A 27,941-nucleotide genomic window follows, 5' to 3' on the forward strand; every position below is an offset into this window, starting at 1 on the left:
TCTGGGACTATTTCAGTAAGGATTACAGTTTACATTTGCACACGATTTATAAAATACAGTCCTCGTGACCAAGTTATTCTCAAATCTACAAAGTAATAAGCAAATAATCATTAGCATCATACTAACCTTTAGCTCCCCTGTAGCCACTTTAAAAACAAGCTCTATAACACAACCAACAGCAAGGCGAGCAGCACTGAAGGAATGGACCTCATTCCAAATTGTATCACTGTCAACCTACATAAAACAGATTCACATCAGTAAAGCTATTTTTCAAAGTCACAGACTTGTGTACTAAATTCTGTGGTTATGTTACTTGTGTAAGCTGCTTAATCATAATTGTGCTAATCATCAATATCTGATGGCACAATTATTGCATTTTTGTCAAGTGAGATCAAACAAACCACAATGCTAGGACCCAGAAGTGGATCGCAACCTGACTTATGACGGATTGCAACACTGACATCACCATTCTATCTCTGTTTGCTTGTTGTTGTCTAGAGAGATCCATTAGGGAACTGTTTTAAGATGATGACTACAAGGACACTCCTTAGGCACTGTTTGGTGGGCTGCTACCATCCTAGATGAGACAAAGGGCAGGACCCAGTTTTCTTTTCTTCACAAGTAAGAGAAATGGCAAATGATCAGGTGCGTTAGTTATCCAGCACTTTCTTGGAACTGGAAATAGTGCAGTTCATTCTGTATTTTATAACTAGCCCAATCAATGAATGATTTAAATGCCTTATATATTAAAGCATACTGTAGTTATCAAATAGCATTACCACCACCATCATTAGTAATAAGCATTATTAGCTACATTCTAGTTGTGTTTTAACTGCACAAATATTCCCATAAAATAGAACAATAAAACCATAAAATCTCAACATAATAAAACGTCAGCAAATTTCACAGGACATGTTAACAGAACAGCTAACAGACACATTTGTCCACAAAAGGAACAAATATAAATTTAAAGGTTTAAAAGGTGCTGGCAACAAGGACGGTCATAATTCCAGTGAAAAGGAGTTCCACAACTGGGACACCATAATAGAAAAGGCTCTGTGCTGTGTCACAATGAAGCTGGGCATTTGTCTGTTATTATTGGGAGGTGTTTTCTGGTCAGAGGCCTTCCGTCTATGATATAAACTGATTTTCCCAATTGGAGTATAATTGGAACGGCGTGTGAGATTTTGTACTTGGCTATGTTGTGCTGCTTTAGGAATGCCCCTAATCGTTATAATCGTCTTTCATATGGTGAACCAGAAATTTCTTTTCTAATCTGAACTCTTTACATATCATCAACACTGTTGTATTTTACAATATTTTGGGTACAAAATCTGGTATAAAAAAGTGTCTGTGTGGTTTATCTTAAATGAGGCAAGTAAAAGGTATACTAGTTATGTAACAGGAACACGGTATCCTTCTGGACCGTCTAGAGGAGTTAGGAGCTGGGGGCACTGTTATGTTGCGGTTCGGCTCCTTCCTCCTGGGCCATGTCTAGAAAGTTTTCATATATGCTGTAAGCCACCCAGAGTGACTGGGGAAACTCAGTCAGATGGGAGGGGCATAAATAATAAAATTATTATATTATTAAATATTAACCTGCATTTAGTTTATAATTACACAAAACTGCATTGAGAGAATGTCAAGCACTCCCGCAAAGTCTCAAATAACTGCAGTAGTTGGAAGAGATGAGGGAACAGCCAACATATACAGAGATAAATAAACTGCTGAACCTGCCATGAAGGAGGCTTTGTGCAATAGGTAAGAGCCAAGGAGAAGCAGTGTCACCAATACAAAGCAATTTCAAACCGATTATACTGTTAGTTACAATAATCAGTGTTTATTTAGTGAAAATAGTCATTCCGTGTTGCATCCAATGGTGACTTTTGTGTTGATAAAAGTCTCTTTGATGCAGGAGGGGTTTCCATCCAAGGAATGGAGAGGGAGCAGATTTTTTATGATTCCCCCTCACAGCTAAGTTCCCTACCCTCCAACACGGGTTCCAGAGGCTTCAGGAAAATGTTCCAAAGAGCAAAGGGGGTAGTGAAAGGGGCCTAGGTGAAAAATCACCTCCCCATTCTGCTGATTCTACTGGTGACAGGCCTCATAGGATCAAAGAGCATTCTGTCAGTGGAGGAACACCACTGGATGCAACACAATTATTTCATGTAAAGATATTCTCCCTGCTTTAGATCTTACAGCAGCAGTCTGTGGTACAGATGAATACTATGTTATTCAATCATTTTAGCTATACACAGTGGAACTCTAACCTACGAGATACACACATTATTTTCATGGGGGAGGGAGTACTTACCCCAACGCCACCACAAGGGAGCCTGACAAACATTGATGTCAAAGAGCCTGGGGGAGTTAAGAGGAGAGCAAAAAACTGTTGAAACTGCACAATTCTCAGGCTTTTAGACTAAGCATTTTATGAACATGCACCTGATGTCAGCTGCAGGAGAAACCTACCCATTCACAGAATATTAAGTGTGGCATGTATACATCTACCTTCATTTGCCTCTTTCTTACACCTGTCGACTTTTGTTTTCCATAAACCTTCAGTCTAGAATAGATTCTCCTAAACTAACTTCCAATATATTCTATGTCATCCTAGTGACTTGTTATGGGTTGCAGTATTTATTCAAAGGGCATAATAGTGCCCTGGAATGGTTACAAAACCTTTCTCTGATTTATATACATCTTAATGCATTTTCAATCTGTTTTTTAAAGAACCACACACATCTCAAAGTATATACGATTCTGAACAGGGCTCCTAAAAAATTTCAAGTACATCCACATTCTCTGAAGACACTTCAGAAAAAGAAAATCATATCCGTATCATTCTGTCTGAGGGTATTAAAATGTTACCAGCAATTAAACAGAAACAAAAATCCAATGTGATAGTCAGATCATTCTGGCTCCAACTGAATATAATGGTAAGCCATGGTTAATGGTTTATTGGAAACACACCAAATGTACCACAAACACAGAACATGCCTAATTTACTCCTCCACATGAGCAAGCATGAGCAACCAACCATAATCCTCAGCTTGTTATATCTGAACTGGAAATCATGGTTTGTCTTTGCTCAAATAAATCATGACCGATAAAGCCAAGGACATTTGACTTTACATTGTGGTTTCTTTGGAGTGAAACAAACCCAATCCCTGGGTTCCCTGCAACAATAAGCCAAGCATTGTGGTTTATGGCTCCTGCTCACTAATGGAGAGGAGCAAAGTAGAAACAATCTCTGGATTCATGGTAAACCATAAATCATGACTTACCTTGATGTGCAAATGCACCAAACATGCAGTTTTCAATGAAAAGCACACCACTAGTGGCATCAGAATTGTTTCTCTATCAGCCTCTAATCAGAAAATGGCAAACCAATGCATATTGGGAAATATATGTAGGAAAAATGTCAGGGCACATATATAGGAAACATCTATTTTATGGGGTGGGGGGAACTAATGCAGGAATTCCTATGAAGAAGAATGATTATCACACATTTCTTGATTTCCAAGATAATAATCTCCATGAGGATATGGCCTGATTGCTTTGTTCTCAAAATTGGCTAAATGTTAAAAATCGTGGTATTTAAATGAGAATTGTCAATTATTCTATCATTTGCCACTCCACTAATGTGTACCTTTCCCCAGGTGTAGCAGCAGCAATTGTGTGTTTACTTTCAACTTGTTCAGAAAACCTTATACCATTTTTCCAAATCCATTATGATCACACCAGAAAAAAATCACTTCCTGTTCCTAAATAATTGCTGAAATGTCAATCTATTGTTAACAAATGCACTATGTTGCTATTTTAAAAAATCACAGTGTGCTATTTTTTGGCCCGGAGTGCTAATTCAAATGAAAAAAAGGGAGTGCAAAATATGGTCTGAAGCTCAACATCAAAAAACCTAGGATCATGGCCACTGGTCCCATCACCTCCTGGCAAATAGAAGGGGAAGAAATGGAGGCAGTGAGAGACTTTACTTTCTTGGGCTCCATGATCACTGCAGATGGTGACAGCAGTCACGAAATTAAAAGATGCCTGCTTCTTAAGAGAAAAGCAATGACAAACCTAGACAGCATCTTAGAAAGCAGAGACATTGCCTTGCCAACAAAGGTCCATATAGTAAAAGCTATGGTTTTCCCAGTAGTGATGTATGGAAGTGAGAGCTGGACCATAAAGAAGGATGGTCGCCAAAGAATTGATGCTTTTGAATTCTGGTGCTGGAGGAGACTCTTGAGAGTCCCATGGACTGCAAGAAGATGAAACCTATCCATTCTTAAGGAAATCAGCCCTGAGGGCTCACTGGAAGGACAGATCCTGAAGCTGAGACTCCAATACTTTGAGAAGAGAAGACTCATGAGAAGAGAAGACTCCCTGGAAAAGACCCTGATGTTGGGAAAGATGGAGGGCACAAGGAGAAGGGGATGACAGAGGACGAGATGGTTGGATGGTGTTCTCGAAGCTACGAACATGAATTTGACCAAACTGCGGGAGGCAGTGGAAGACAGAAGTGCCTGGCGTGCTCTGGTCCATGGGGTCACGAAGAGTCGGACACAACTAAATGACTAAACAACAACTAATTCAAATACCTCACAGGTTGAAGTGTAAATGGGCTAACTTACTAGCCAAGTGTGTCACATCACTTAAAAACAAACAAACCTGAATGAGGTTACTATGACAAGGCCAACTGTCTCTAAAATTATATTATCTGATCCTAATTATTTTTTATTCTTGTAAAAAATTGTTATTGTCCAATACCGCATACTTACTTAGGAGTAAGCCCATTGTACTCAGTGGGACTACTTACTTCCAAGTTCACATGCATACAACTGGGCTCTGTAAGGTTTTCCAAAATTGCATCCAGGAGCCCAACCAGCTATAAACCTTGAAGTTTCAAATATTATCAGATCACATTTTGAGGGTGCTCTAATTGCCTTTTTGCACACCATTTGCCTAATTTCCCTGATATTCCAGGATTATTAAATTATTTGTTGGGGTAGCATGGAAATATGGAATCTGATCAGGGTTTTATTAGCAATTATTGTAGTTGTTTTAGTTTACATTTCTTAAAACATAACTTAAGATTTCTATTTGTTCTTAAAATGTGGTACACAGTCGCGCCTTCAACATCCCATTTGCTTGCTTTGTTCTTAGCCTGCCACTGTAAGTTTTTTGTTTCTGTTTTAAATGTCGGTAGCACTATTTAAAATCTGGCTATGATTTTCTAGGCAACACACAAGACACATACAGAGATCCCTTGCAAATGAACAAGGCTTGATAAACATACAACAGCTTATCAATTCACCTCATTGGAGGAGGATGTGCTGTGTGTGTGTGTGTGTGTGTGTGTGTGTGTGTATGCCTACGTGTATATCTGTGAGAAAGGTCCCTGGAAAGAAGCATTCTCCTACAACAGCTTATATAGACTTGAATGCAAATGAAGATCACAGAACTTTGGATTGAAACCCAGATACAAAGGAATAGACCATCATCATGTCCCTTGCATATCTCTATATGCAGAGATTACTAGAGTCAGGATGTATAGATTGATGCTCAAGGATGTAGAGAAGACTAAACGCCCTGCTGTACCTAACAGTTTCTTGCTGTCCAATTTCTGCCTATTCAGAGGGTTGGTACCATAAAGCAGGGTGTGGGCTTCTGAATGAACAGTCTGTAGTTCTTCTAGGGTAGCTTTTCTTCCACGGATACACTGCAAAAGAAAAGAAAACAATGAATTACATTTACTCTAAAAAAGCAGCAAACAGGGGGAAATATAACTGAAGTTAAACATAGGTTTATTTTCTAAGCTTATGTTTCATTTCCACATTTTTATTCTTAAATTTTTGAATTTCTTCTTCTCAAACTAAGCGAAGAAATTTAGGATGTTTTATGAAAACAGGTTTTTGTTATTCTGGCTACTGAAAATAACAAAAACAATTCATGAGCAATTAAACTGTCTCAGCAGGACTCATTGTGTTGAAATAATGTGGTAAAACTTGAAATAACTAAGACACATCAAATAAAATATTGCTTGACTATTACTCATCTAGTGCACACAGGAAAAACAATATGTAGCCTTTTGATACCAGCTAATATGAGAGGATTGGAGTGGGTCTTAATACCCAACATATTTGTATTTAACAACAGTTTGATCTTGTGGACTCTTTTCTCTTTTCTCCAAATTCACTCAGATAATAACTAAATGAAGTTTAAAAAGGACTTGCACTGCAAGTTTTCCCTGGAGTTCCTTTCCCACATATTCAAGGCCTCTGATCTGAGATAACAGAAATGGATGAATGAATGAATATTGTATCTTAGATTGTTTGCAGTAACTGCGCAGAGATAAACCACTGGACCCAGACTATGACCAACTCACACTCGGATCAGGCAATAAAATCTACAATAATGGTCTGGTATGCACATCGCACTACGTGAAATCATGGCTTAGTGCAATGCACAAGCAATTGGGCTCCAGTAGAAAAAATTGTGGTCACTGCATGCCTCCCTAGTTTGGTTGCTGCACTGTGTTGAGCTAAACCATGGTTTGGTTTAGTGTGCTTATGTTTAGCTTTTCCAGATAAACCACAAGCCCTAAGTCATAGGCCAAACCTTGGTTACACTTAATGGTTAATCTCGAGAGCTAAACCACCAGCCTGAATTCAGATGACACACAAAGTCAAACCATAATTTAGCTTATCACAATGCTAGAGCAAATCAATGTGGGAGTTAGGGGAGAGAAGCACAGCAGCCACAATCTCTTCTCTGGGAGCCCCCACAGTCACAAGAAGACATGGCTTGGCTTAGTGTGAAATGCAAACCAATTATGCAAATGCAAGTAAATCATGTATTAACAAACTAGTCAGAAATTTCAACCTGTGCATCTTTAAAATAAAACCTAATAGGCTTAGAATAAGTCACATGAAATTGCAGAGTTTTCCCATGTATGTACTATGAGGTTGGTGTACACATGCAACAAAATGAAGTTGGAGAATCCCTGTGTTGTAGAGGGTTGGGTAACCTTTGACCACAGCTCTATTTCTGAAGGCCTGACCGTGTAAAAACAACAGCAGAACTCCACAACACTAGCACATCAGACAGGAAGGTTCTATCAGCATGCTGCATATATAAATTATATATATGGGCAGGCCTCATTTCCCCAGTATCACAAGTCTGTTTGCCTTTCCCCGATTCCATTAGGCCATCCATTACCTCACACTTGCTACGAAGACCTGTCTCCTGAAGCCGGGACCAAATGCTCTGGATTCTCCCTGCATGTTCTGGATGACTGTTTGTGTTGCCGCAAGTGCACTGGTGTTTCAGCATCAGAGTATCATACACAAGGCCTGCATTAGAGGATACAAAGTAACTCAGGCTGCAATCCTGTACTTATTTACCTGGGAGATAAACACTTCTGAGTAGATGTGTACAGAACTACATTATTAAATGCACTCTTATTATATGTGCATAGAATGTATTCGTTGAAGTAGAGTATTTTGAATTGATTTTTGGACACAGCTTTACCAAAAACATGGGACGCGGGTGGCGCTGTGGGTTAAACCACAGGAGCCTAGGAGTTGCTGATCAGAAGGTTGGTGGTTCAAATCCCCGCGACGGGGTGAGCTCCCGTTGCTCGGTCCCTGCTCCTGCCAACCTAGCAGTTTGAAAGCACGAAGTGCAAGTAGATAAATTGGTACCGCTCTGGCGGGAAGGTAAACGGCGTTTCCGTGCGCTGCTGTGGTTCGCCAGAAGCGGCTTAGTCCTGCTGGCCACATGACCCAGAAGCTGTACGCCGGCTCCCTTGGCCAATAAAGCGAGATGAGTGCCACAACCCCAGAGTCGGTCACAACTGGACCTAATGGTCAGGGGTCCCTTTACCTTTAACCAAAAACACAAAAAATAACCTGGGCAACAGAAAAAGGATGGGCATATTTTTGGCATATTCTGGTGCTAGTGTCGAGGTTTCTTCTCTCTTCTACTGGCATCCAGTGAGAAGAGACAACAGTTCTAATTAAATCCAACCGGGGGGGGGGGGCATTGAGAGAAGGGAGATTACAGGGAACCATTCAGAGGGCCTTCTTGGTAGTCATGCTCACCCCATGGAACACCATCCCATCAGATGTCCAAGAAATAAACATCTATCAGACTTATAGAAGACATCTGAAGGCAGTACAGGGAGGTTTTTATGTTTGAAGTTTTTTTTTGTATTTTAATACTTTGTTGGAAACTGTCCAGAGTGACTGGGGTAACCCAGCCAGATGGGCAGCATATAAATACTAACTTCATCATCGTTACCATCGTGTGAAGATATAGCAAGGTTGTGTCTGTGTCTTGGTGCAAGAAGGACCCCAGCCCTAACCCTACCAGAAGCCTCCAAACCCCTCTCCCCGCTGCCCACCCATCCACATCTTTTCTTTTCTTACATCTGACCACTGAAAAATACAAATCTCACCATGCTGGAAGGAAACAGTGTTCCTGAGAATATTCAAAATATATTATTTTTAATTCTGGATTCTGTTGGCCAAGTGAGCCCTCCCATTACTGGTTACTCATTCCTCTTCACAAAGGAGGTGGGGGAAGAGAGAACTGATGGGGGAACAGGCAGGGGATGTGAGGGCTGCATACAACCCTCCACATTTTGAAAATATTTGTAGAGGATGCTTGCAAAAGCTCTCAAGGTTTTTTGTTTGGTTTTTTTCTTAGTATTTGGCCAAAACGTTTGCAAAATTCAAAAGGTTTTGAAGTCGGAGGTGGGGGGTGAAGGAGGGCTACGCCACTAAACAGTTTTCCAAGAAGAGCAGCTTTTAAAAGTTTGTTTTAATCAAAGGATGAGCAATGGTCATGCTGAATGTAGTTTTATAAGAACCACAGCTCCCACGGGTTTTGATGCTTTCTTCCAAAAAGGTTTCAAATATGATGATTTGTTATAATTTTGCTGACTGGCTCAAAAGACACAGGGGTGAAATAGGACTTCCAGAGACAACTTGTTGGGGGTTTTTCATACTACTGCCTTTGACTCTCTTCTTCCTTACCACCTGGTTCTTATCAGGAAATTCTGCACCATACCAAGATAAGGCTGTTGTTGTGGTTTTTTTTTTGGGGGGGGGGTTCTGTGCAAAGGATGATACTAAACTGCTTATGGCAACTTTGACTCAATGAAGCAAATCTTGACCTACACAACTGCTGGCAAATACATTTAGAAGGCTAACTGTAACAAACTGAACTTACGGTGAAATTTAATACTGTGAGAATAGTTCTGCCCATTACCTGTTGTGAATTGTGGCTTGCAGGGTGGTTCCTGTACAGACATGGGAAAGTTGGCAGAGGCAGGTGAAGACTGGGCACGAGAAAGTGGCCTATGTCCTCCAAAAGACACTGGGATGCCAGCAGCTTCCACTGATGCCTGGTAGTTCCTCAGCTGAAGAATCCGTTGCTGTTCCAGTAGAAGTGCTTGCTGTTAGGGAGGATGAATTGTTATTGCAAACACAAATTAAAATGATACAATGAATAAAATCACTGGTGCAGCTACAGAGAATCAGAATTGTAGAATTGGAAGGGACCCGTCTAGTCCAGGCTTTCTCAACCTTGGGTCCCCAGGTGTTTTGGGCCTGCAACTTCCATCATTCCTAGCTAGCAGGGCCAATGGTCAGGGGTGATGGGAGTTGTAGTTCAACAACATCTGGGGACCCACGGTTGAGAAAGGCTGATCTAGTCCAATGCAGGAATCGCAACATGTGGCCCACCATCCAATCTGAAACCATACCAGATCCTGCTTAGCTTTGCAAATGTGCTAGCAGTTTTATTGCTGCACCACTTCACATGTTAAGCCTTTTACCAGTGTTCCCTTAAAAAGAGTATTCAGACAAATGGGTACCACTCATATATCCTGTTAACATTTTGTTTATGAATGCGGTCTTGTTTTTAAATGGCAGTTGAATTAATTACCTTCTCACCAACCTTTCTAAAGAGGAGGGGGAAGAGGAAGAAGCAGCAGAAAAAGAACATCTCAGATAATAATAAAGATAAATAGTCCAAGACTGGTGGGACACAAGCAGCAAATCCCACTCATTTTTTGAGTGGAGAAGGAGAAGGAGAAAGTACAGCAAGTGGAGAAAAATGGCAAAATAAGGAGTATGGGAAAGAGATGTGACAGAGAAGAACAGATCTCGACAGATAGCAAGAAAGAGAAAAAGTAAAAAGCGTAAGGTCCAAGAAATTGAAATGAGTCCCAACTGCTTGTTGGGCTTAAGAATAATCCTGTGCATGGAAAGGTGAATGATCACTCTGCTAAATAAACTTGCATTTCAGTGTAAGGCAGAGTTCTTTCCTGTGACACCGCTTCGAACACTGAGAAGATTCAGAGCCGTTTAGTCACTATAAACTCAATTATACGCAATAATGATTCATATTAGGGCAGAGATTTGTCTCAATGGGCATGAACTACAGGTTGACAGCCCATGCACATCCTTTACCTTTTCATAAAAATGATTCAGTCATGAGGGGTCACACTTCCTGAATACGGTAAATATTAAATATGAGTGCCTGTATATGATGCAAATACAGAGGAAGGAGAAAGAAAATGTGTCCATCACTTCCTTTTCCTACATTTCTCAGATGAAACCAGATGAAGTCAATTGCACAAGCAGTGCTCCTGCCTCTTTTTAAAACGTCTAAACAAAATCACCTTTGTTTCAATTATTAAATGTCTTTTATGTGGTTTATCTCCATTCAGAACAGCAAACAAACATACAAACCTCCAGAAAATTTTCATCAAGTAATATTAGCATGCTGCCATTTATTGCACTATGTCTTACCTGTCTGAATAGCAACTCCTGCTCAGCTTGCCTCTGCCCTGGTTCCAGTTCTTGTGGCAACTCTCCATCTTCATCGCTCTCAACAGGTTCTTGCTTCACCTGGACCATACTGGCCAACCCTTGGACTTCCTTTTGGTTTGATATCCGCTCAATATATGGGTCTTCTAAAAATGCCTGGTGTTCTCGCAGTTCTTCTTCGGTCTCTTCAGGATGGCTTTCATGCTGGCGGGAAGACTCATTGGATTTTGGCATAATCTGAAAACATTCCTCAAATTTTACCACTGAAAGTGTGACCTCAAGAGTCAAAGCAAAGTCTAATCAAAGAAACCATTTGCAATTGTAAAGTATGGGAGAAAAGTAAGTTTTCCTGCCATTTATAACCAGCTTACTTCTTATAACAAACTCTAAATTCCTAAACCAGATGCATGTGATATATTTTAAGCAAAGGAATAACACGATAGGTTGCTCATTTTCACAATTGTTTCATTTAACCACTCAGGCCCTCAAATGATTTCACAGCCTTTAATTAGGGTGTAAACGCCTGTGTTCAGGCGACACTGAGAAAGAGACACAGACGTGCTCTTAGCATGTCTTCTCCCCCCTCCCCGCTTGCCACCAGACTCCCCCTTCCTGCATTGCTTCAGGTATAGCTGATCGGACCCAGGACTTGATCCAGCCAAATCCAGGGTCAAACCAAGTTGGCTTGATTTGGTTTGTGATTAGGTCACATCTGGTGCCCAGCTCTACACCATACAATCAGATTTAGCACATGGACACAGATCTTGCCATGGCCCAAACAGGCTCCCTGGGTGAGTTGCAGATCTCTCCTACCTTTCCACTATGTTGGACGCTTTGCATCCAAACCACTGTGTATCCTAGACAACTTATTTGGCAGAAAATGTGGGCATTGAAAAAGGAAACTATGTATTTTTAAAACTACAGTATTTTTCCGTCTATAAGACGCCCCCTATTTTGGGGGCCTCAAAATGTAGAAAATAGGGCGCTTGAGCTTTGGGGGAGGATTATTTGGGGGGAATGCCGAAAATTGCTCACCAGCCAGAACGCAGCACACAACCGCTCGTGTCGCTTACAATTGCCACTTACAATATTGGGCTCGCACTTCGTTCCGACGGGTGATCGATTTTTGGCCTCTCCCCCCCCCCCCAATCAAGCGGCCAATCGCCGCTTTGTTTCAGTTGGTGAGCAATTTTCGGCATTGGCCACTTGATTGTTGGGGGGGGGGGGAATCCCGAAAATCGCTCACCCGCCGGAACGCAGCACACAACCGCTTGCGTCGCAGCTGCCTGATCACCACCATTAGCCCTCCTGCTTGCCTATGCAACAGCCAATAGACAGCTGCCCTTGTCGCAGCAAGCGGGAACGTGACTGGCGGCTGCTGGTGGCGATTGGGGAGCTGATAGGTGGTTCTGCGAGTTTTTAAGCGGCGACTGGCCACTTGATTGTTGGGGTGGGGGGGAGAGATGCCAAAAAGCGCTCACCCACTGAAACGAAGCGCAAGCCTGAGTTTTTTGAGAGCCAGTGTGGTGTAGTGGTTAGAGTGGTGGACTCGTAATCTGATGAACCGGGTTCGCGTCTCCGCTCCTCCACCTGCAGCTGCTGGGTGACCTTGGGCTAGTCACACTTCTCTGAAGTCTCTCAGCCCCACTCACCTCACAGAGTGTTTGTTGTGGGGGAGGAAGGGAAAGGAGATTGTTAGCCGCTTTGAGACTCCTTCGGGTAGTGATAAACCGGGATATCAAATCCAAACTCTTCTTCATCTTCTCATCCATCGGAACAAAGTGTGAGCCCGAGATTGTAAGCGGCAATTGTAAGCGAAGCGAGCGGTTGTGTGCTGCGTTCTGGCGGGTGAGCGATTTATGGCATTCCCCCCCCCCCAACCGATCAACTTACAATCTCGGACTCGGGCAAAAAACCATTCGCGCATCCCGCCTCAGCACTACCGGTGTATAAGAAGAGCCTAAATTTTGAAGCTTATTTTTGAGTCAAAAAAGCTCGTCTTATACACAGAAAAATACGGTAATTAACAAGGCAATCCTAAAAGTTTCTACTCAGAAGTAAGTCACATTGAATTCAGGTAAGTGAGGTTAGGGTTGTAGCCTAAATTAGCATGCTGCCTCTGTTAAGCTTTTCACAGCCCACTCGTTATTCCCTGACATTATCTGGAAGCAAGATGGTACCAACATGTGAAACGGCTGAACCGACAAACAGTCAAGTGGCAGGGCAGCCAGATTATTAAGCAGGGAGGGCAGTTAGTGACCATCTATGTGACCATTTGTTCACACCAAGGAGTCAGGCCAGAGACAGAAGATTTAAGGGAATGAGTGCCAGGTGTAACATTTTTGGCTCGTGTGTCACCCGATCCCTCTGACCCAGTAACTTCAATGCTACCCTTTGGTCATTTCAACTGTGACATTAAAGCGTAAGAGAAAGCAGGCCAGCAGCCTTTTCCTCTGGCCATAGTATCACAGATAACGAGATGCCTGAATTCCATCGCCAAAGGACCTTGGTCAGCTTCATATGCATTTCTACTCTTCCCTTTGAACATTTGTTTTAAATGGGTTCTTAGTTATTTTCAGCATAATTATGGGACAGGACCTAACCCACACAGCAAGCAACTGCACACAGCTATGATGGTACAGTGTTAAGGTTCTCTGCTATAAGACAAAACTAGCAGACTGAGAGATTTCTGCTATTGTATGAGATTGAAACACTGGGAACTGTCCGTTGAAGCCTGAAATTGAGATAATCGACAGTCTAAATCCAGGTTTTAAGCTACTGAAAGGGGGGGGGGGGAGATAGTCTGCCTAGAAATAATAAATCTGATTCCAGGAAGGTCTGCATTCAAGCTTGAATAAATGAAATCTTTTAACACATATTTTGTTGCAATACTAGCTATAGGATCTTTAAAACTGACACAAATGAACTGCAGTATATTTACTTTCAAAGAGATTGCATCACCCATGTCTTCTAATAACCCTAATTTTAAGCTTTGCTTCACAAAGTATGTTTGTAGAACAGCAAATGAAATCTCCATGGAAATAATAGCTCCAAACTACATCAGTATGCTAATTTGAATGAAGTCCAGGTCTGGCACATGCATAGCAGTGGCATATTTCCAGAAGTACAAAAATGACGTCAGTGGCTTGTGTAATCATCTTGTCTTGCTCTGTTCTATAAACAAAGTGCTCCCCCCCCCAATTGTCTCTCTTTTTCTCACTGGGAAAAAATTTACACGAGCAGCCAAAGCTTTAGGCCAATATAACTCATTCTTGTGGTGGTTTTAGTCAAAGAACAGCAATAATCTATCTACCATAAATGAAACCACAACAGTTTGAAAGCCAATCTGGTTACTGATTTCACTCCAACTGTAAGATGCCTATAGTAAGGCATGGGGAGACAGGTGGGATGGGGAATAAACACACACCTAAAATCAGGATGTTCATGAATTATATGTCCATTTGGAAATAAGCTTATCAGCTTACTCTCTCAAAAGGTTCTTGGAATTTTAGACATTAAACACATAATTCTTTCAGCCTTCACATACCTCATAAATATTAATAGTCAATATACAGAATCCTTTTAGGAGGAGAGGGAAAGAAAGTGAGCAGCGAATGGCCTTAAGAAGAAGGAGTCTGTCAGGCTTTCAGCTGTGAATAGAATTCAAGGTTCCCTGGTGCTAATTCAGTATTCAGAACAATGGTATTCTGGTGAATGAATTAAGGAAACATACACACTTCACTCAAATAAGTGACTTTCAATAGAATCCTTTTTATCTCCAACTACTTAGTTTTAGGAAGCCAATTTTGTACACATTTCTAATGTCTAATTTCCCCCTGTGTTTTCTACGTTGATCCTAACAGTAAGCAATCCCAAGGATGAAGACAAATTGACATTACATAATTATAAGCAGTACATATTAGAGCAAAAAAAAATTTCAAAACGGGGGCATTAAAATTGCATGAGTAAGAGCCAGCAACCAGCATACCTACCTTGTTAATGTGCAGCTGCTGCTGCTGAAATTGCTGTTTGTGTTTTTCCAGGAACTGCTGATGTTGTTGCTGGATCACTAATTGCTGGAGGGCCTGTGCATTCTGGGGAAGAGGAGCAGACTGTGTGCGCCCCAAAGGGCGGTGTTGCCGCAGTTTGTGTATGGAGGGAGAGAGTCGATCTGTGCCCACCAGGGACTGCGCATGGAGAGGCAGTGCCCCAAGCCCTGAAAGATACCAGTCTGAAGATAATATGGAGGAAAACAGCGGAGAAGAAGAAAGAAGAAAAGAGGAAGGGAGAAAATAGCTTTTGAGTAACTCACACGGTAAGAACATGTGCTATTAAGCCAGCCACCGTGTTATGTCATGCTGCTGAAAGGTTTTTAAAACAACAGAGATGAAGATAAACAATGAGACACAGTTTGATGTTGACTCAGAGTCAAGATTAGCTAGACAGCAATATGAGGAATAAGTGAGAGCTGTCCTGGAGACCTTTTTCCCCTAAAGACAAGTGCTGTCACACTCCATCACAAGTGTCGTTAATCAGCATATTTCCAACCTGCAGACACCCCAATGTGTCCGGCTTCTATTCACACAGTTTACTATTTGTGTACTGTACAGAATGGGCACTGAATTCCAGAGCAGGAAGCTCAACATTTTTATTAGTGTGGGGAGAACATGAAAAATGGCCAATTGATAAAACAGTACAGTCAAACCTCATTTTGCAGACGGGATCCGTTCCGGAGGCCTGTCCGCAAGCCAAAAATGACGCACGTCGAAGCGCCGCATCTGCGCAAGCATGTGGCGCAATTTAGCACTCCTGAGCATGCACAAGTGGCGAACCCAGAAGTAACCCATTCCCAGTACTTCTGGGTTTGCCGCGGACGATCGCCTAAGTGGGCGGAGGAGGATGCAGAACAATGTTTGACTGTATGCAGATAGTGGGGAGAGAGAAAGTTCTTGCCATCCTTTACAGCACTAGAACTCAACGTAACTCAGTGCAATTGACCAACAGCAAAATGGTCCATTGTCAGCATGTGGCATTCTCAAGCAAATGCCGGAGCCCCAAGGCCTGGGCACCTGGCTGGCTGGTGACTGAAAGGAGCACTGCACACCTACAGTAAGCTTTCATTTTGATCTGTTCCTGATATAGCACACTCTGGTGCAACATTACATCAGTGGGTGATGGCAGTAAAATAGTGGTTTGCTTGCTCACTGCTCCTCCGTGATATTCCTCTTAGCAGCAGGCAGGATATGGATACAGAAATAGATGTAGATATACAGAATGGGGTCAACCTGCTCCGGTGCAGGTAGTCTGCCTTCACTGAGCCAAGTTGAGTCCTTCAGTATTTCCAATGCTTCAAAGTACTGAGAGAAGCACCAAGCACCATACCCACGCAGTAAGTTATCATTTTAATTCCTCCCCAATCCTCCTGGACACAGTGTCACTTCAGAGTGATGCTGCATCTGGGGCACTGGAAGAAATTAAAATGGCACTTGCTCACTGATGTTGTCTGGTGTGCCTTAACACAGCTATCACTGCAGTCAGTGCTCACTTCATCACTTGCATAGCCCATCAGCGGCAGGATCCCATCAACCCTTGGCAGAGGGAACTCCTGGCACTTTTATGCTCCTCTTTCAAGCCACTTTGTGTCCACCCTAATCTCTCCTTTCCACATCCACCATGGACACAAATTATTTCCTTTGTGTATTCATTATCTGTATTCTCTTAACTTATCACACTTTGGTCTGAGATAATATGCCGAGAGGCAAAAAATGGGCACTCCATCCTTGTAGAAGCCCTTGTCTCCTTCTTTCCTGACACGCTGTAACTGAAGTCTTCATGAATGTGCTAACTACAGATTTTCTCACTGCATCCAAATCAAGGAACTGTAGTCAGGATTGGATAAACTAGGATCAGAAATCAACTCCAAACTGTGGTTTCAGATTCTGTAATCATAGGCCCCAAATTTAGATGCAATGGGAAACTATGATTAATTAACCCAGGGAAACTTCAATCACAGCACAGTGAGAAAAGAAAGGGGCAGTGAGAGGTCAGCGCACACCGGAACAAGGTTTGTACATATCTCAGTTTATTAAGTTGGGATATGTATATCTGAAGCTAGCCTTTGGCTTTTGGCACGGACTCTGAGGAACACACACACGCTTTATCAGTAAAACTCTGGTTGTGCTCACCTGGGACTAAGGGGTTTTGTGCAGTTGGTTGTTCCAGTAAGACCATGTGTTGAAGAAGAGGGTTGTGTGCAGTTCCCCCATCCCTTTCCACTGCAGAACTGCTCAAATAAGGAGTGAGGTGGGTGCCAGGAAACAAGGAGATTCGTTGTTGTAAGGGTGGAATAGCAAGTCTTTCAGCATCCTGCTGTCCTGATCCCCCCTGCAAGCATATAACTGGTAATACATTGAGCTTATGAACAGTTAATGTAACAAACCAAGCCCCCCCAAAAACTTTGCATTAAACATCACTTACACTGGATGGGGCAGTTGCAGGTAGTCCTAACGTTATATTTGGCAAGGAGGGAGATGTGTACAAAGGAAGCTGCGTTACTGAGCCTTCACGATTCACAAGTCTATGAGCCAGGTTGGTCTGAAAAGGGGGGGGGGAGAGAAATGGTTGCCTCAGAAGAAAGGACAACACAAGAACCACACACTTCATCATCATCATTATCAGTCTGTAAAGGAACGTAACATTAAATACAAGGGCAACTGAATTGGAATTGGAATTACTGGTGATCAAACTGTGCTGAATCTTCCTCAAAGCCCAGTGCACCTAGAGGGAATAGGATTATAATCATAAGGCTAAATATACATTTTAAGACAAAATTGCTGCATGACACTGAATGAATGTCCAGTTTATCTAACTGTAGGCAAAATCAACTACAGTTGTACCTTGGAAGTCGAACAGAATCCAGAAACCAAAGCATGGCTTCTGTTTGGCTGCAGGAAGCTCTTGCAGCCATTCGGAAGTCGTGGAAGCCCCATCAGACGTTTGGCTTCCAAAAACAGTTCACAAACCAGAACAGTCACTTCCAGGTTTCCGGCATTCGGGAGCCAAAACGTTTGAGAACTAAGCTGTTTGACTTCCAAGGTACGACTGTACTGTATATGCCAGACCTTGCAGGTTGCACCAATATACTCATCACTCAAGTCAGTGATTTTTATCCCAAATACGTAGGAACACAACAACACATAGACATGTGACATTAGCTTGTTTTCATATAACTAGCCACTGTTTGCAATAGCAGCTACTAAACTTTAGGGGGGGAACAGTTGTTGATTACAAATTAATAGATTTACACAAATACACTGTAAAAAAATTATTAGAAGGAATTTTAATATTAATCACCTACTAATTAGAATCTGAAGTTAGCAAAAGGTTGCCTGTGTGCACAAAGAGGCTTTTCTGCTCCCTCTTTGTGGAGGCAATCTTTGTTACCACACTGCAAAAAGTTTACCTAACGGTAAGCCATCCAGAGCAGCTTGTCAGGTATCAAGGAAGCTGAGGAAGAAAACCCTGGTGCATTTAGAAGTACTCAAGTGCTGGGGTAGGAAAAGGGGTGAAGATCCATATCATTCACTGAAGCCAGCCTTGATTTTTATTCATATTATTATATTATAATGCTAGGTTATATTACTAAACTAAATCTATTGGATTTAATTTTAAAATCATAGAATTCCACTGGCCTTGAAGCATCACTAAAGAGATGTGGGCTTGATTAATGGAGAATATGAAATAAATTTGTGACATTTGATTACTAATCATACATTTCAAACAAACAGATATGTATAAGCCTGCTCTCAGTGCACTGTAAAAAGATAATTATAGGGGGAGAAATGCCAACCTTTGCAGCACTGAGTATGGCGAAAGAGTTTCTAAACAAATTTGTTAATTTCACCCAGTAGCAAGTCATCATCTTTACTTTACTATCATCTATTCAACAATACATCACTTGAACACTTTTGTAATTACATTTGTGTGTATTTCAGACCATTTTCATCTCAGTGCTCTTCTGACCAGAAGCTTAATACTATTTCTCATGAAAAATGCTTTAATGATTGGCTCCCAGCATAACCAGCAGGTGTTACAACCTTAACACTTTTCACAGTAATTGCAATTTTATGAAGTACTGTGTGAAATGTAAGTCTAATAGCACCAATTTTAATGTGTTGGGGAAGCTGAAACACAATCTGTAATTGATGCCAAAAGCAACTTCATGTGTATGATCTGCTTCATGTTCATTAATTTCTGTGTCAGAATACTAGTAAAAAAACATTGATGGAATGTTATATTTTAAAGATAAAAGCTTCAGTTTCTGTAAAAACATAGCTATGGTTTTTAATATATTGTAGTTCACAGACAATACCTATTTGTTACATACAACTTAGAACAAACATACGTAAAAGTCCATTATCAAGAGTACTCAGTGGCAGTAATGGCAAAGAAGAAGACCTCACCTTTACTATTCTCTCCTAAGGATGCCACCTAATGGAGTGCTTCCAAGCTCTTCAAGGCCTGTTTGGCCCACAGAGAAAAGTGAAAGAACCCTCATAGACATGATGTAACATGTCTGCTAAATATTTTGATAAAATAAAGCATATCTGTTTTTGACCGCTCCGTGATTCTCAGAGGAAGGGCGGTATATAAATGTCAACAACAATCTTTGGCGATCACTCGTAGCCGAGTAAAATTGTCTTCCATGAATATGGTCTTAACAGTGAGTCCGTAAGTGACTGTGGAGGCCAATTCTGGATCCACATGTCCTTCCACAGTGGGGACATTGGTTTCCGTGCAGGAGTTGATCATGGTGTGGATTTGCCAAGCGTGCCATCCTCTTAGCCCTTGCGTCCTGAGTTTGAGTGTCTTCAAAGCCCATGACACCTTTGGTAAAGGCTATTCTCCAACTGGAGCGCTCACAGGCAATTGTTTCCCAATTGTTGGTGTTTATACTACATTTTAAAAAATTTGCCTTGAGACAGTCTTTAAACCGCTTTTGTTGACCATCAGCATTACACTTTCCATTTTTAAGTTCGGAATAGAGTAGTTGCTTTGGAAGACAATAATCAGGCATCTGTACAACACGTTCAGTCCAACGAAGTTGATGTTGAAGAATCATTGCTTCAACACTGGTGATCTTTGCTTCTTCCAGTACACCGATATTAGTTTGCCTGTCTTCCCAAGTGATGTGTAAAAATTTTCAGAGACACCGTTGATGGAATCTTTCGAGGAGTTGGATATAATAGCAGTGTAGTAAAGGTGTTGCGAGGCACACAGCCCACTATTTATATTGCTCACTATTTACATCTTACAGCTGACAGGAAGAGGTTGACTGGTTGAGTCCAGGAAGTGGTGAATGGGAAGAGGGAACAGGACCAGCTGCCTTTCAAGAGGTGACTGTGAGGCTACTCCTGGAAGTGTCATCCCTGGGCCATGAGGTCTCTAATATCCCCTTCTTGGGCAAGGGTGTTGTGCCCACTTTTGAATGAGAATCCTTACCTGGATACATTGCAATCTGGGTTCAGGTCTGGTTTTGGCACACAATCTGTTTTGGTTCTCCTGCTTGATAATCTATGTTGGAAGAGTGACAGGGCAAGTGCAACCTGGCTCACCATCCTGAACATCTCAGTGGTCTTGATACTATTGATTATGGAAGGGGCAGATAACCTGTGGTTCTTCAGATACTGATGAACTATGATACTCATCATCCTATCCTTCTGTTTCTTATAGTGAATTTTATCTCTAAAAGACTTTGTGGAAAATAATCCCTGACAAGACTGGTTTAGGCTGGTGGCAGTGGGACCACTGGGTCTCACCTGAAGAGTATTTCTCCTGGATGGTGGTCCATAAAGAAGACTATTATCTCCACCTAGCATCCAGGGCCAGGAAATGCATACAAATTCCACATTTTATAACATTTGTTTTAGTATTTTAAAACTGTAAAGCCCCTTTGGTGCCTTGGCAGAAAGGCAGTACATAAACAAAACAAATACTATTTTAAAAATACCACCTGTGGAATGTGTCCATCTCCAGATTAGTTTGCCATTTACCACGATCATCCTGAGAGCCTTCTCTGGGTGCCTTTACTTTGCTTCCACTAATTTTGGCTCTTCTGTTGCATGTGAACCTTGGTTCATGGTTTAAACTCCTTAGTTCAAAGCAAGTCAGCTTCATGACCAAGGGCTTAAAGATAGCTTGTTTTGAAACTGAACAGTTAGTGATAAACTATGAGCCCAAGTTTGCAAACAGCCAAGACTAGAAAGCCAAGTAAAGGCTATTGAAGAGTTTCCCTTAGCTGCACGGGAGAATGGGGAGGGGCATGCAACCCGTATCTAATTTGGACTCATTTCAGCTTGGGGAGCGTGGAGAACATCTGGTCTTCCAGATGTTGCTCAACTACAACTGCCATCAGCCCTGGCAAGCATATCCAGCAGCCTAGCGAGGATGGCAGTTGCACTTCAGCAATATCTGTAGGGCCAAAGGTTCCCCATAACTGGTTGAGCATGACATGAAGTAAGGTGATTGAACAAGTCATACTGTGAATATTTATCTGGAAAGGTGACAAATATTTGAAAAATGGAAATACCCAATAATAAAAATGGGTATGCACAGTATAAGCTGTATGCACAGTTTAAATAACACTGCAAACAGTGCATTTTTTACCAGCTTTTGTATTCAATCTTCTTTTTTTAAACATACTTTTCAGAACTTTGGTGATTATACAACTTTCCTTTCACAGTCAAAATCTGTAAATATTGACTCACTGTGACAAAAATGGAAGCATACTTAGGTTTTTCACATTTTCTAATTACAGTATATTCTTAAAAATTTGTAACATCTGAAGTAAAGTACTTTGCTCTCCATAATCTATAATGCAAGTTGGTGTACTGTAGAAAGAAACACAAATGTGCAAAGCAATGTATTTTACCTCTGCCTGAAGATTTGCAACTGATCCAGTAATTCCATTCTCAGTGCTTATGTTACTGGAACTATTATTTGGAGAACTAGGGCCAGATCCAGGAGCGCTGTTGCACGCAGAGTCTAAAACACATTGAAACCCATTTATTAATGTCACTGTCATGCAATCATATTACAAAATAACAGGATTTTCTCAGCATTTCCACTAAAATTCAACAAACTTATCAAATTAACTGGATTTTTTTCAACATAACTCTGCAAGTATTCCAAATACACACAATATTGTACAGAATTAATTATACAATTACAAGTCAATAAAGTAATTGACAATTTATGGTAAGAATTATCATTATATCGAAAAGCTACGAAAAGAGTTCATAGTAAACAATGGCATGTCAAGATATACAATCCAAGAGGTGACAACTAAAAAATGTTTTACCTACGGTTACATAATTTGCCTAGCATTTATTATTTTCTAGTAAATAAATAATGTGGGAAGCAGTATGGGGGCTGCATGGGAAGAGGACAATGGATGAAAACCACCTTTTCCTAAATAAATCTCTCTCCCTTCCACAAACTTGTGTGATGGACACTCTGGATTCAATTCCACAGCTCTAATTATAATAACTGATAGAGCTGCAAGGCATTAAAAATGAATATTTTCACTTCTGGTATAACTGTTCACTTATTCTAAAATTATAGGAGAATATATTAACAAAAAATCAAGAAAAACATGTTCTCTTATGGTCTATAATTCAGTTACTGTTTTATCTGGGCTATTTAGAAGCATCAGTAGAAATTACAGCTTTGGAGTTCAGTTTTTTTTAACCACTACCAAAATTATTGTAGCCTACTAGAAGAAAAGACACCATTCCCATATCCTATATATACTGACATCTCAGAATTTGAATAGCCACAAACCTCAAATGGACTAACTCTGGGAGGGTAAGGGCAGAAAAATACAACAAATTTACTGAAAGAGAGTCATTGCTCACTGAATAATGGAATAGGAATGCAAAACATATAGTGATTATTGCAATTATATAAAAAAGACATAATATTTATACAACTTATTTACGTATTTTGTAATTTAAATTAAATTAGCTCATGGTCAGCAACCTACCTGTGACATCTAATGGGCGCTTTTTAAGAGCTGTAACTACAGGTCCATCTTTTCTTCGTAATAATGGGCTACTCCGCCTTTCTGCAACCTTCTGCTTTAACCTGGATCGCAATTTAAGATTGGGTTCAGATGCTGGAATAAAGAGAGCGACAAGGTAGAATATAAGCTTATCATATGCATAACAGTTTTCCAGTAAAAATATCTTATTTAAACAACCCTAACACTTGCTATACCAAAAACATAACATCTAACACAGGGCATACTTACCACTGAATTAGAACAGCATCTGAAAGCATGGATTTAGACAACATTTCAGGAAGACATTATGGACCAAAGGGTTAAATCTGAGCAGCTAGTAATCTATTAAATGTATTTCAAATATTGCTGAAGCCCTCTCATGTAATTAGATAAGCGGTCCAGAGTGGTTAAGAAAGCAAAAAACGACACCCTCAGCCATTATATTGCAATCCTATGCCCTCACTTCCTCTGCCCGTCAGTGCAAGAAACTTGGAAGTTTCTTTGTTCACTTGAGAAGGCCAGTTCACAAATCAATGTCTGAAAACACAATCTTCTAACCAAAGTTAAAATAAATTATAGTTTCCCAAGTATGCACATATAATAATGGAATTGCTGTCTGTTCTAAAGGGAAAGTTTGCACTCTCCTGTTGCCTCCTCCTCCGAGCTAGTTCCCAAGTATCGTTCCTTAAATCATTGTTAGGTGATTGTCTATGTGTACTGGAATGAACATATTTTCTTGGTAGCATACTTTTGTTATGATCAAGTATGAACTTGATGTTAAACATTGCCAGTGCAATGGGGCATAGTCATTCTCCTGGCAATAGCACTGCTGTTGCTTGTTGGACTATTAATTTAAAATGCTAATTATTAATTAATTGGACTATTAATTAATTGGACTATGAATTTAAAATGCTAATTATTATTAACAAATTTGGTATTGTAGTGTTCAAAGCACTTTACATGTTATCCAACTGTAATCCTTAAACAACATGTAAGGTTAAGTCAGGGAGTAGTACCCAATGTAGTTCCCAATGTAGTTCCATTAATGCAAGGAACAGAAACTTCTAGCTGCACAATGGAATTTCACATTCCCCTCCTCTCCCTGCAACCTCCCAAAATCTGTTATGGGTTTTCCCCCAATCCTCCAGAGCAGATCTAAGGAGATCACAGTGGGTGAGCAGGGAGAGGAGAGCGAGGGGAAGTTATGCTAACAAAACTACGCCATTGGATATCACCCAGTATTTGCATCCTCCATGTTGCAGGTGGAAGGAATTAGGACCGAGTGAGACTTGTCTAAGGCAACTTAGTTCCAAGATCTGAAGAAAAAATTTCCAGATTCCAAGCTCAGTCTCTTAGTTACCAGCTCTTAATTTAGGTTCTATTTTAAAGTATGTTTAAAAACATTTTTACATGTCCAAAATCCAGGATTAGGCATGCTAAAAGATCTAGCTAAATTTAAATACATTTATAAAAAGGAGCTAAATAACTCCAGCCCCACTTATGAATCTACAATATATTGCTTTGACCCTAAATTGCAGTTTCCTTTGATACTCGACCATATACGAATATATTATACTTGACCATAGTCAATGATGACTCAGTGATAAAGTAGAAGAACTGGGGGGGGGGGGGTAAATTTGATGATAGAGAAACAAGTCCAAATAGACAATTCACTAGAGTTAATTATTTAAAGTTAATTATTTAAAGAAAAAGAGAATGCCCTACCACTATTATTCATTTTATTTATAAAATTATTTGGGAGTCACCTTTTTGCTCAAAAATAACTCACAAGGACACTTACCATTTTAAAACTTTAAAATGATAGGGCTGCAATTCTAAGTGCATTAGAATAGTTAAGCTCCACTGAAATAGACAGAACTTATATTTATGTATATTGGTTTAGATGAGAATCAAGCTTTTAAATCACACAAATTATAACCATCCTATGGAGTGGCTTAAGTACAACACCACAAACATAGTGTAATAGAAACATGTCATAAAAACAGTAAACGTATAAAAACAGCAGAGCTAAAAAAATTGAACCTTAGGAGTCAAGAAAGGCCTGGACAAAAAGGTATGTTCTTAAACCTTCACTAGCCAGCTAAGCTATTGAACTAGAAGCTTGTTAGTACCTGCTACAGGGAACAATGTCGGAAGTAATTTCCTCCTATATTTAGGAATATGACAAGATGTGGCATAACGCTCAGCAGAACCAGACTTGGGACCATGACCACAGCACGAAGTACAGGGTGGGCAGAGATATTGTCATGGTGTTTTGCGCACCACAAGGAGTGGAGGCTCTCACCGAATTGCACATCCACACTGCATTATGCACTTAAGGTTGCCATGCAATTTTTCTAATATGTCACTTAGTGCATTCATAAGCTCAGCATCAGCTTGCAGAGGAATATTTATTGGTAAAACATACTGCTAGTTTACAACCCAAACAAGTTTGTTTTTAACAGAAGTGTTAAAGTCACAGTAATTTGATCAGCATAGCAACAACACTTTCCCCACATTTTTGCAAAAATAAAACAGCATGCTGTACACTTTGCATATTAGAAATAATAGCCCTATTTTCCTGTTTTCTGGAACCACAGCTCTTTGCAATAAAAGCTTCCTCTTTGTAAATAATACAATTAGTAAGTAAGTATACAAACATCCAGCTGCTCCATGACAAGATCTCAGAATCTTCACGATGAGATCTATAAACTGACTAATAGAAAATAAGCAGGGCAAATCTTGAAGACTTCAACAGAGAAACGGCTAGTAACAAAGGAAAAGAAACTTGGATCACCAGCACCTGGAACCTAATCACAATCCAGCCTGATAACTATGCTCTGCATTATCAGCTAGAGAAAGGGAAAATCATAAGCTGCACTTTGAACCACAAAATGTGCGAGTCTGAGCCCCCCCCAAAAAACCCCATGATTAATAAATTATATATCAGCAGTACAGAATGTTGAGCAGCACTTCCTGGACTTTCGCAGAAAATGTCTGGAGAAGAGCCTTCTCCTGCAACACTGCCATCGGTGGTAGACTCAAGGACAATTTCACAGACCATTTTTAGCCTTGGGTACGCCCCTGTGAAAGGGACGCGGGTGGCGCTGTGGGTTAAACCACAGAGCCTAGGACTTGCTGATCGAAAGGTCGGCGGTTCGAATCCCCGCGACGGGGTGAGCTCCCGTTGCTCGGTCCCTGCTCCTGCCAACCTAGCAGTTCAGAAGCACAAAGTGCAAGTAGAAAAATAGGAACCGCTCCGGCGGGAAGGGAAACAGCGTTTCCGTGCGCTGCTCTGGTTCGCCAGAAGTGGCTTAGTCCTGCTGGCCACATGACCCGGAAGCTGTACGCTGGCTCCCTCAGCCAATAAAGCAAGATGAGTTCCGCAACCCCAGAGTCGGCCACGACTGGACCTAATGGTCAGGGGTCCCTTTACCTTTACCTTACTCCCCTGTGACTTTTTCAACCAATTTTGTACACATCACTCTATTGCAAAGACTTTTGTACAACATTAGACAACATCGTACCAACTCTTTCCCTCAACAGTTTGCAAGAAAATGACTGGGCCGTGTGTGTGTGTGTGTGTGTGTGTGTGTGTGTGTGTGAGAGAGAGAGAGAGAGAGAGAGAGAGAGAGAGAGAGAGAGAGAGAGAGAGACTGATCCACATCAGTCTTACCAAACCCAGTTTATGTCTAATTTCTCCTTCAGACAGTGCCCAACTTTCTCAGAGAGGTCCTTTATATGTGACCTTTGATTCCCAGATCCCAAATTGGTCAAACCTGTCTTTACTAACTGGACATAGTGGAGACTTCCTTAGAGCCAGAGCTCCAATCCATTTTTGCCATTTTCACAAACAGATTCTATGTCATCAATATCCTGCTTCTTAATGTTTTGAAATGGCCAGGCCCAGAAACTGGAGGGACTCTGTCCCATTTCCCCATCTACCCACAACACTTCTGTGTTTCCTCTGATTATGTGAACCAACTGCTTCAACTGAGAAGCTACGCACAGGGAACTCCCCATTTACACGAGTTCAAGGCACACATGACCAAACACGTGTGCATCACAGCAAACCCAGAAGTGGTACAGAATGGGGCAAAAATGTTTCGATTTCACACAAAAGAGTGTGGAAACGACAAAAATGGCACAGAAACAGCACCTGGCAATCCCACAAGCCTTTACAAGTGCAATCCCAGGAGTACGTGCACCTTTGAGGCCTGCAGAGGGTTAGAGTTTGAGCAAGGAGGTTTGGAGGGTGTTTGCAGGCATTTTCAATGCTTGCCCTCATATATGCAATTTCACTTAAACCTGTCGTGCCTCGTAACATAGCCCCCATGTAAATGGGCAGGTGCCTGTAGTACGTGTTTAGATACGGTGGGAGGAGTATGCTGCAGGTTTGCGGATGAGATTTTTGTCTGAATGCCTGCAAAAGTGGGTCAACTAGTATACCTGATCCAGTGCTGGCATTATTGTCAATATCAATCTTGTTGATGGGTTTAAAATAGGTGAAGTTTTTGTTGACAGTGACACATACGGAAATAGTGACACAATGGAAAACTGCCCACTTTTTAACACACAGCTGGATAGCTTGGAATTTAGCAGTACCAGAAAGGTTGACTCAGCACAATAGCTGTGAGAGGTGTTGCAAGAAGAGATTATTTCGAAATATCTTGGGTGCCCATTATAACTTTTGTTAATAGACAATGGCGATTACTTCAGCCACTAGTCATTCAACCACCTTAGATATAACTAACCTGTGCACTGCTCTCCAAGGTGATACCAGTAATATGAGAATTGTACTCTGTATGTTTTTATATCAGTTTTAAAAAATTTAATCTTCCAGTTCTGCTGTCAAATTTTCACATTTAAAGTTATGCAATAAGGTGAATTTGCATGACTATACTTCCTTTTTTTTACTCTTATGTTTTGAGTTTTGGTTGTGGGGGATGGTTCAATTTGATTAGTTGGTTCTTTGGAATTTTTTTCCTTCTATTTCTGGTCACTGCAAAATGGAGCTAAAGTGACTACAGTGGTAC

The 27,941-nt window shown here is 40.9% G+C and overlaps 1 protein-coding gene across 6 annotated transcripts in view; it reads right to left on the reverse strand.

The window, feature by feature from the left end:
* The window catches only part of HDAC4 (histone deacetylase 4), a 96,305-nt gene that overhangs the window by 32,110 nt on the left and 36,254 nt on the right, over positions 1-27,941 (reverse strand). For 3 of the 6 annotated variants that reach the window (XM_083472599.1, XM_083472601.1, XM_083472603.1), the window contains exons 7-17: positions 22,888-23,019; positions 21,775-21,887; positions 17,322-17,438; positions 17,030-17,228; positions 14,837-15,060; positions 10,827-11,081; positions 9,280-9,466; positions 7,225-7,358; positions 5,605-5,725; positions 2,315-2,361; positions 127-234 (exon numbers count right to left, since the gene is read on the reverse strand). In XM_083472599.1, coding sequence (XP_083328725.1) covers positions 127-234; positions 2,315-2,361; positions 5,605-5,725; positions 7,225-7,358; positions 9,280-9,466; positions 10,827-11,081; positions 14,837-15,060; positions 17,030-17,228; positions 17,322-17,438; positions 21,775-21,887; positions 22,888-23,019 — 1,637 coding nt within the window. Of the gene's footprint in view, positions 1-126; positions 235-2,314; positions 2,362-5,604; positions 5,726-7,224; positions 7,359-9,279; positions 9,467-10,826; positions 11,082-14,836; positions 15,076-17,029; positions 17,229-17,321; positions 17,439-21,774; positions 21,888-22,887; positions 23,020-27,941 lie in introns of all 6 variants that reach the window. The other 3 variants (XM_083472598.1, XM_083472600.1, XM_083472602.1) reach the window with 1 other exon arrangement.

The sequence above is a fragment of the Podarcis liolepis genome (genome assembly GCF_965112155.1).
Source record: "Podarcis liolepis genome assembly, chromosome: 1".
Classification (NCBI taxonomy): domain Eukaryota; kingdom Metazoa; phylum Chordata; class Lepidosauria; order Squamata; family Lacertidae; genus Podarcis; species Podarcis liolepis.